Source organism: Halichoerus grypus, chromosome 13 (genome assembly GCF_964656455.1).
Source record: "Halichoerus grypus chromosome 13, mHalGry1.hap1.1, whole genome shotgun sequence".
In the NCBI taxonomy this organism is placed as follows: domain Eukaryota; kingdom Metazoa; phylum Chordata; class Mammalia; order Carnivora; family Phocidae; genus Halichoerus; species Halichoerus grypus.
In genome coordinates, this window is record NC_135724.1 from 85,096,082 (window position 1) to 85,106,013 (window position 9,932).

General features: G+C 57.4%; 1 protein-coding gene across 2 annotated transcripts; it reads left to right on the plus strand.

The window, feature by feature from the left end:
- The first annotated feature begins 1,417 nt into the window (after positions 1–1,417).
- Positions 1,418–9,748, plus strand: SDS (serine dehydratase). Of its 2 annotated transcripts, XM_036123734.2 has the most exons (9): positions 1,418–1,594; positions 4,047–4,124; positions 4,426–4,580; positions 4,935–4,974; positions 5,225–5,364; positions 5,463–5,554; positions 6,280–6,507; positions 8,156–8,280; positions 9,036–9,748. In XM_036123734.2, exons 3-9 carry the CDS (start codon positions 4,428–4,430, stop codon positions 9,242–9,244), a joined length of 987 nt encoding a protein of 328 aa, XP_035979627.1. In that variant the 5' UTR covers positions 1,418–1,594; positions 4,047–4,124; positions 4,426–4,427; the 3' UTR covers positions 9,245–9,748. The 2 variants fall into 2 exon arrangements, with proteins under 2 accessions (XP_035979627.1, XP_035979626.1); XM_036123733.2 differs by lacking the exon at positions 4,047–4,124 and having other exon boundaries at positions 1,419–1,594.
- The last annotated feature ends 184 nt before the right edge of the window (positions 9,749–9,932 follow it).

Genomic DNA, 9,932 nt, shown 5'->3' on the forward strand with positions numbered 1-9,932 from the left:
TGGATAACCTCCCACGGACATAGCACCCAAAGCCTACATCTGGGTCCTCTGTGACCAAGCTGGGCCAGATGCCCCACCCCCACCCCGCCTCCGCCTGCACCCTCTCATCAGCCCTGTGTCTGCAAAGGGCTCAGAATTCCTGAGCCTTTCTGCTCACCTGTAACATGGGACTCAAAATGCCCGCTCACCTGGTGGTTCGAGAGTTGAGTGAAACCCCAAGTAGCAACACTTGGCAGGGGATCAGGCGCAAGCAGGGGCTCGGGCCATGTGAGTGCCGACTGTATACACTCAGATGCACCCAGGGAAGCTGTGTCCACATGGGATCTTCACGGTGCCCACGTGGCTTCAGTTCTGCCCCCGACCCCTGTACCTCCGGCGCATGCGCGACCCCTGTACCTCCAGCGCATGCGTGTGGACGTCCCGCTGAGGAGGGGGCTTGGGAGCGTCTGCGGAAGGTCAGCTTGTCCCACAGAGAGGGACGGCTGTGCGGGCTGTTTGTGCCCTCACTGCCCTCTGTCTCATGGCTATTCTCGTCCTGGCCGGCCGGACAAGAGAGCTTTGTTGAGGGGACCAGGAAAAGATCCGGCCGACGTGTTTGGGCACACCACCCCTGCGGACATACAGACCCCCGCACACAGCCAGGGACAGACAGGAGGCCGGGCACCCGGCGGGAGTGAGTTCAGGCGCATGTGATGATGAAGATGATGATGATGGCTGCTAACACTTGCTGAACACTCAGTTCCAGGCCCCTTACACACACATACATTATTATGTCATCTCATCCGAGGAGGGTGGCTCCATTTTCATCCCCATTTTACAGATGAACAAAGGGAGGCTCCAGGAGGCAAAGTGACCTGCCCAGGGCCACACAGTTGGTAAATGGCAGAGCCAGGATTTGAACGCTGAGCCGCCTGGGTCATACCCATAAAGCCATCTGCCCCTTCAAGACAAAAGTCATAAAGGATGACGGGGAGAGGTCATTCACATTGTGGCAGGCAGACTGGGTTCAAATGCCAGCTCATCTCTCTTGCTCTCTGGGTCTCAGCCTCCCTTTCTGTAAAATGAGGATAATAAGAGCACCCACTTCCTCCCGTGGTTTGTTTCCTGGGTGCTTACAATGTGCCAAGCACACGCTAGTGACGGGAAGCGCACGGTCTCACGCCATCCTCTGGCAAGCCCCTGGGAACAGGCCTTGGGAAGCAGGCATTGTTCCCACTAGCCAGTGAAGAAGCTGAGGATGGGGTAGGGGAGGGGTGATTGGGGGAGAGCCGGGAGGAAGCCGCCAGCAAAAGTGCAGCCAGTTTCCCCCTCTCCTCCTGGAAGCCCCCGGGCAGCGGGCCAGGGGGCGGGGCCGGGTGGGGGGCGGGGCCAGCCCTGGGGCCCCATTGGCTGCCCCGAGGCGCCCTGGGAATAAAGCCCCGGACCAAAGCCCCAGACCCGTAGCCCTCGGGACAATTCAGGAGATATTCGACCTGTCCATCTACCCTCCATCTGTCCGAGGACTCTACCGTCTATCCACCTATAGCATCTCCAGTCTATCCCTTCCCGGTTTGCTCCCTCTGTCCCAGCCGCCCAGCTCCACCACCTTGGCCAGGTAAGTACCCCCTCCTCAGCCCCACCGCAGTCTGGAGGGCCTGCGGCCAGGGGTGGGGAGGAGGGGGGCTCCAGGGGAAGAGGAGGAGGTAGAGTCAGTTGAGCATAGAAACCCATGCTTTGAAGCCAGACTGGCTGGGTCAGCATCTAGCTCTGGGCCTCAGGTTTCTCATCTCTAAAATGGGAATAACAACAGACCCTCCCTTGTAAGGCTGTTGTAAAGGTGAAATGAGATCATGCACTTAAAATGTTCAGTCAGATATAATAATAGTTCGTTTTTATTGAGCTCTTGCTATGAGGCAAGCGAGGGGAGAGTGAGTTCTGACCGAGAGGGGACATGTAAGGCAGATAGCAGCTTCCAGAGCCCTCCCCCCTCCATGTTTGGCACAACCTCAGGATGTTGTGCTGGAGGGAGTGGTGCCCACAGGGGGTCCCTGCCCTCACCTGAAGGTATCCCATGCTGCAACCAGACACAGGTGGGGGAGGAGGCTTCCCAAATCCACCCGAAAGGGGTCTTGTGGGGGATGCCTCCCACTCCCAACCAGGAAAGCTCCCTGAAGCCAGGGCTTGGCAACGTGCACAAGGTCCACTCAGCCAGAATGGGGTGCCATTGTTTCAGGGATAACCTCCAGGAGGCTAATCAACATTAATTCAAACAGATATGGGGACGCTCCTGTAATGGAGTGCCTCTAGTCCCTGGCTTTGGTTCAAGAGATCTAGGGGAGAGCACCCCCTCCCAGACCCTGAATGTTAGTTCATTCAGACAGACATAACCTACCCTATTTGGGGGTGCTAAGGCTGGTGGGGTGGTCAGGAACCCCATCCCTCACTTCTCTTCTGACCCAGGCGTATCTAGCCCAGTCTGGGAGGGGTGGTGGCCGAGGGTTAGGGCTGTCCCAGGTGGTGTCATTGGAAATGGGGTGGGATGTGGGGAGAGAGAGCCAGCCTTGCTTGGCCTTCTGGGATGGGGGAAGATCGGGGGGTGGGGTGGGGGGAACCAGATAGGCTACTCACCCAACCACCTGCTGATCAAATTCTGGCTCAGCCCAAATTGGGGAGAATCCAGGAGAAGAGGAGCAAAAAGGGCTACACGTATGTGGCCAGACTCTGGAACACATCAGCTTCTTGATCAGCCAGAGTCGGTCTAGATGGGGAGGCCTGAGCCACGCCCATGGTCCTGGAGAGACCCTAGCTCCCGTGCTAGACTGTCTGAATTCAAATCCTGCCTCCCCCTGGCTGTGTGGCCTTGGGCAAGTCACATTGCTGTGTGACAAACTGCCCCAAGGTGTGGTGACCTAACAGCAATCATTTTGTTGTCTGCCGGGGCTCTGGGGCTTAATTGGGCTCAGCAGGCAGTTCTCACTGGGGTCTCTCAGACGGCTGCAGTGTGATGGTGGCTGGTAACGTCTCAAGGTCACCCCCCATGTCTGGCAGGTGACGCTGGCATCTACATGTGGCCTCTGCATGCGGCCTGGGCTTACTCCCATCGAGGCAGCTGGGGTTTGAGATGGAGCTGCCCAAGAGAGACAGCCAGGCAGAGGCTGTGTCCCCTTCCGTAGGAGGGGGAGCTGGGGGCTGGAGTAAGCCGGCTCACACAGGCTGGAGTGAGCCAGGAGCGGGGCTGGAGTGAGCCGGCTCACACGGGCTGGAGTGAGCCAGGAGCGGGGCTGGAGTGAGCCGGCTCACACGGCCTCTGGAGAGCAGACTGTGCCATCTCTTCCCAGCTCCACACTCAGTGACATCGTGTTGGTAGCTTGAAAGTGGCTTTTGTGAAGGTTATGTACAGCACAGAAGTGCACACACGGCAAATCAGGGCTTGATGTTTCTTTGCAGAGTCCGTTGTTAAACATTCACCAGTGCTGCGCTGCTTGGAAGCCACCGAGTGTCCCTTCCCCCTGAAGCCACAGACCACCCCCTCCTCCAGGGTCCAAGGGCAGGAAGCACAGACCCCACCTCTCACTGAGAAAAGCATCAGTGTCACATCATAAAAGATGCATGTGGGATGGCCATTCTGGGAAACACAATCTGAGCCTTGTTCCTCATCAGGAGAATGGACTAATAATGCACGTCCTAGGATTGTTAAAAGGATTAAATGCATTAATGTCTGTAAAGCTTAAAACGGTGCATGGCACATGGTAATCACTTTAGAAGTGGTCATTACATAATATAATAATTATTATAAAAAGTCTAACTGGGTATGGGGCTTTCCAAACGTTAGTATGAAAAAAATTCGTGCATTTAAATAGATAATTCCTATACACAATAAAACATTCAAACAGCACAAAGGGGATGATGAGTGCCAGCTATCCTCAGAAGCCCCTCTCCTTCATGAGTTTCTTGTGTGTTTCCTGAGATGTTCTGTGCACACAGAAGCTTATGGATTATGTGTGTGTGCGTGCATCCCCGTGTTTTTGCACAAATAGATTATACCTGCTGTCCTGCCCCTTCTTTAGTACTGAAACATCTGGAAGCTCACTCTGACTCAGCACCTGCAAATCCATCTCCATCTCACGCCCCTTGAAAGGTGCAAGGTCTGAATGCTTTTTCTGATGCCCACAACTTCCCAGCATGTTGTGTGTGTGTGTGGGGGGGGGTCCTTGTCCCCATTTTACAGATGAGGCAGCTGAGGCTGAGGGGGGATTGCTTGCGTGATGTCACCTGGTGAGTAGGTGGCTCAGTTGAGATTTGAATTCAGGTCTCCAGGATGCTCCTCATCTGGGCTCGTGGGAGGCGAGGGGAGGGGTCACTCGCAGGCAGGCTGAGGGCTATGTGGCCGTGGCTGGCACCACGGCCCGCTCTCCTGACCATCTGGGTGTCCTTCCTTCCTCCCAGCAATGACGTCTGGAGAGCCCCTGCACGTCAAGACCCCCATCCGTGACAGCATGTCCCTGTCCAAAGTGGCAGGCACCAGCGTCTACCTCAAGATGGACAGTGCCCAACCGTCAGGCTCCTTCAAGATCCGGGGCATTGGACACCTCTGCAAGATGGTACGGGATGGGCTCCATATCATCTGAGCGAGGGTGGCAGGTCCTTTTTCCTCAACAGGGCAGGGCCAGTGTTGTGTGCTGACTCCCACAATGCCTAGCAAAGGGGTGCCCACCCAAGAGGGTCTCCTCATGGACTGATCCCAGAGCCATCATTTGCCTGCTCCCCGCCCTTCCCTGAGCCAGTCTCTTTGGGGAGGGGCGATGTCATCTGAGAGGCTAGGGCGGCACAAAGTCTGTGTGAAGGAAGGAGGGGCCGGGGGTATATCGGAATCACTGGGAAGCACTCCAGGTGGGAGGGGAGAGCCCAGGGGAAGACTGGGAGGTGGGCCTCACCCTCCCCCCTCGTCTCCACAGTGGGCTGAGCAAGGCTGTGAACATTTCGTCTGCTCCTCAGGTAAGTGGCCTGCATGCCTCTTCCTATGCCCTGCTGTGTGTCCCCGGGCCAGACACTCCACCTCTCTGGGCCCTGGTTTCCCTAGCAACAAGCCAGGACAAACATCTGCAGCAGTCCGGATTTGGAATTCCAGGGGAGGGGAGCAGTCACTCGGGGAAGTGTTCAGAGCCCCAAGGTTGGGGGGAGCGGTCCCGGCTGGGCTCCCAGGCCCTCCTGCACTGACACACTCTCCACCCCCCATCCCTGGCAGCGGGCAACGCGGGCATGGCAGCCGCCTATGCCGCCAGGAAGCTGGGCATCCCTGCCACCATCGTTGTGCCCAGCACCACCCCTGCCCTCACCATTGAGCGGCTCAAGAATGAGGGCGCCATAGTCAAGGTGGTGGGCGAGGTGAGTACCAAGCCAGGGCAGGGGCCGCGGAGGGCGCCTGGTGGCAGGGCAGGGTCCCCTGGCCCCTCACCCCTCCGACCTCCTCCATGGTCTTGCAGATGTTGGACGAAGCCTTCGAGCTGGCCAAGGCCCTGGCAAAGAACAACCCAGGCTGGGTCTACATTCCTCCCTTTGACGACCCCCTCATCTGGTATGTGGAGCCCGGAGGCCCCTGGTGCAGGTGGCATCCACCCGCTACGCCCCTGGGTGGGCACCTGCCCCAGTGCGTGTCATCACACCCCTGGGCGCAGCAGTTGAATGTGTGTGTGCACGCCCTCAGGCACGACAGCAGGTGCACACACATGTGCACCAGTGCCTGTTCCCCGCGGCCAGGAGTGAACGTGTGAGCTCAGATGCACAGGTACCTGCCGCCAGGTCCCCAGAAAGCCGACCTGAGTCAAAGATTTCGGGGAAAGCAGTTTACCTGGGTGATGATGCATCAGAGAAGGGGGGAGGGAGCCGGGGCTCTCGTGGGCAGGTGACCGTGGTGGGGGTGGGCAGCTGGAGCTTACTCCATGGGGTGGGGGGGCTGGAAGCCAGCGTGGAACTCAAACCAGAGTGATCCAGCTGCGGGAGAGCGTGCTGGGGAGCTGATACACCAACTGCCACCATTCTGGGTCCCCACAGACCCTGGCCGAGGGCCGCTCTCCGGGGCTGTCCTCCCTGCCGCATTTGCAGTCAACTCCAGTGGCCAGAGGAAGCCCTTGGGTCCACACGCTGATGCTGGCGGCTAGAAATCGGGGTGGAGTCGGGGAGGAGGCGACTAGCCCAAAGCCCATCGGCTGCCGGGGATGAGGACAAGTGGCAGGACCCCTGCGTGGGGTCTCCAGGGAGCCCAGCCCTCATCTGCGCCCCGCCCCCGCTCTCCCCCTCCAGGGAAGGCCACACTTCCATCGTGAAGGAGCTGAAGGAGACGCTGAGCGCAAAGCCAGGGGCCATCGCGCTGTCGGTGGGTGGCGGGGGCCTGCTGTGCGGAGTGGTCCAGGGGCTGCAGGAGGTGGGCTGGGGGGACGTGCCCATCATCGCCATGGAGACCGCCGGAGCCCACAGCTTCCATGCTGCCACCACTGCTGGCAAGCTCGTCTCCCTGCCCCAGGTTACCAGGTGAGCAGGGGGCTGCCTCCGTCAGGGAGCCCAGCTCGGGGCTGGCTGCGAGGCAGACCCCCTATGTCAGTCCCATTTTACAGATGAGGAAACCGAGGCTCTGGTTACTTGCCCAGAGTCACACAGCCAGTGAGTGGTACTGCTGGGACTGAACCCGAGTCTGCATGACTCAGTACCATGAACGTCATGCTTCCTCACATGTAGAGTCCAATGCTAAGCATTTATTGAGTGCCCTGTGACAGGGGTTTTATACACCTCATTAATTTGCCAACCATTTACTGGGCCCCTAATTTGTGCAAGCACTGCTGATCCTGGGGCAGAGTGGTGAATAAACACGGCCCCTGCTCCCAAGGCGTTCATATCCCAGCCCCGAACCTTTGACAGATGGTAATTAGGATTAGGTTTGATGCATTATACAGGAGTCACAAATAACAGTGACTTAAACCAGACTGATCCTTACTTCCTCTCTTACATAAAAACAGGTCTAGAGGTCAGTCCAGGGCTCCATGAAGCCAGAGTGCAGGTTCCTTGAGTTTGTTCTCCATCCTCCTTACCATGTAGCCCTATGGCCCAAAATAGCTGCTTAAGTACCGACTATCACACCCACACTCCATCTGGCAGGAGGAGAAAGGGAGGGCAGAAGTGATGCCCCTTCCCTTTAAAGACAGATGCAGTACTTCCACTTAGCTCTCATTGGCCAGAACTTAGTCACATGGCCACAGCTACTGCAAGGGAGGCTGGGAAATGCCTTCCTACCAGGTCTCCACTTGTGCAGCTAGAACAGATATTGGGTAGACAAGTCCCTACCACAGATAGGGAAGACTGAGTCCAGGATTCTGGATTCCTGAGCCTGGCTCTCAGGAGCCACCATGTTGGGCTCTGATCCTGCACTGTTGGGATTGAGGAAATAATTGTCGGGTGCCTACCATGAGCCACATGCTGGGCTTAGGGCAAAGGTGATTCAGGCCCCAGGTGCTCCTGGGCGAGCTGGGAATAGAACCAGTGAAGACTCCATGGAAGGCAGGGGGAGTGAACGCACCGATTACGAGTGCAGGGCCCGGAATTACAAGGACCCTGCTTGAGGTGCCGCACCACCACTCCCTAGGCACGTAACTTCAGGCAAGTGACCCACATGCTCTCTGCCTTGGTTTCCTCTCCCATAAAGTCGAACCAACGAACAGCAAAAACAGTTGTGAGAATTAAATAATGCTTGCAAAATCCTTGGCACCTAATACTTCCTCAAGAAATTGTCACTATGCCTGTGTCACGGGGGAGGACTGAGTGCTCTCCCTGGAGGGCTCCTTGGAGGAGGTGGCCTTAACACTGAGCCCCGAAGGACAGGGCAAGACCCGGGCAGGCAGAGTCCTTTCCGGGAATCGAAAGGGGGCCTCTCTGGTGTTTGTTGCTCAGTTGGTGTTGAGCACAATATGCTCTTTACCCCCAGTGAAGCCTCTGTGCCTTATTCGAAGACCTCACTCTGTCGGGGATTCCCTGGGGCCTTTCAGTGCTTGGCACCTGCCCACAGACCCTACTTCCCTCTTCCCTCTCAAATCCATCTTTCTCTTTCTCTCCCTCCTCATCCCGATCTCTGCCTCCTTCCTCACTGTTTCCCCCATTCCCATCCTCTTTTCCATCCCCCCTCTCCCAGTGTGGCCAAGGCCCTGTGTGTGAAGACCGTGGGGGCTCAGGCCCTGAAGCTGTTTCAGGAGCACCCCATCTTCTCTGAAGTCATCTCGGACCAGGAGGCTGTGGCCGCCATTGAGAAGTTTGTGGGTATGTGCCAAGTCCTTTCAAGACCTGACCTGCTGGTTCAGGACTTAACTGGCCGTCCACGTGGTGTCCTAAGAGATCCCATTCACTGCAAATTTTCTTCACAGTCCTATCTCCCATCCCTTCCTAGAACTTCCCATTAATGAAAGGTAATACAATGCAGCGGTGAAAAGAGAAAGGCCAAAGCCACAAGTGAAGAAGTAAGCCTGACAACCATGACAGTAGGGAATAATAACAAAGTATTTAAAATGCGGACTCTGAGCTTCCTAGTAGCCGAGGGGGGAAAGGGAAAGTATGGGCCACAGGGTCGGCTTCAGAAATGGGTCTGTAAGTAGGCTGGACTCCTGGGTTCAGCCCAGGACAGGAATGATATGCACATGCAAGCGCATGCGCGTGCACACACACACGCACGCACACACACACACACAAGGAAAATTCTAACACTGCCACTTAATCCCCTGTACTAGCGCTCAGTTTGGCTCATCGAGCATGGCAGTCTTGCTCAGATGATGATTCAAGCCTTCTCAACACAGGGCTCAGGCAGTTACAATCATTTTACCAGTGCGCACACTCATAATGAAACCTAGCCGTGGATCAGGACTTGGGAGGTCAAGCTGGGGTAGTGAGGGTAGGTTTGGCCTGGGACCTGAGTCTGTGGCCAGGGCCGAGAGCCGAGTGGCTCACAGCCCTCAGGCCTTCCCAATGGCCCAACGGTGCCCCTGCACCCGGGCCCCACCCTCATCACCCCTCCTCCGCAGATGACGAGAAGATCCTGGTGGAGCCTGCCTGTGGGGCAGCCCTGGCCGCCGTGTACAGCCACGTGGTTCAGAAGCTGCAAGGAGAGGGCAAGCTCCGGGCCCCGCTGTCCTCCCTCGTGGTCATTGTCTGTGGGGGCAGCAACATCAGTCTGGGCCAGCTGCGGGCCCTCAAGGAACAGCTGGGCATGAAGAACGGGCTGCCCAAGTGAGGGCCCTTCCCCGCCCATCTGCCTTCCCTCCCGGGGGCACCCCTGGTGGAGCTGCAGTTTTATCCAGCACCCCGCTGTAAATATTATCCTTGCGTCTGCCTGGGAGCCTGCAGCCCCGACCAGTCAGTTCCCTTCTCAGTCCCACGAGCCCACTGTGCCAAGGGGCCGCAACTCCAAGGGGGAGCCGGGCCGGCAGCCAGCAAGGCCGTGAACTGAACCTCTCGGGCCTCTGTGCAGCTCTGTGACTGTCCCTAGCCACCATGGCTGGTGACGGCCACCTGTGTGTCCCATACCAGGTCCCCAGCGAGGGTGGGCAGGAGGGACAGGGATCACAGCAGGATGGGCCTCCTCCCTGGAAGACGCACAGGGCCATGGTCCAGGACTGAGGACCACCTGTCCTCTCCCCCAGGAAGCCCAGCCTGGCCCTGCCCACCCCCCCGTCATTTTTTCTAATTGCAGCTTTTTCATTGAAAAAGAAAAAAAAATGTATTTATGAAATGAAGATCCTTTGAGTTTCTCCTTCATCACCGTCTGCCTCCCTCCCTCCCCTCCTCCCACCTGCCTGCTTGTAGCCCTGCACCCTGTCCCCTGGAACCTTGGCACCCCATGGACATGGGGGCCAGGACCCTGGAACCTTGGCACCCCATGGACATGGGGGCCAGGACCCTTCCTGATATCAGAATGACTT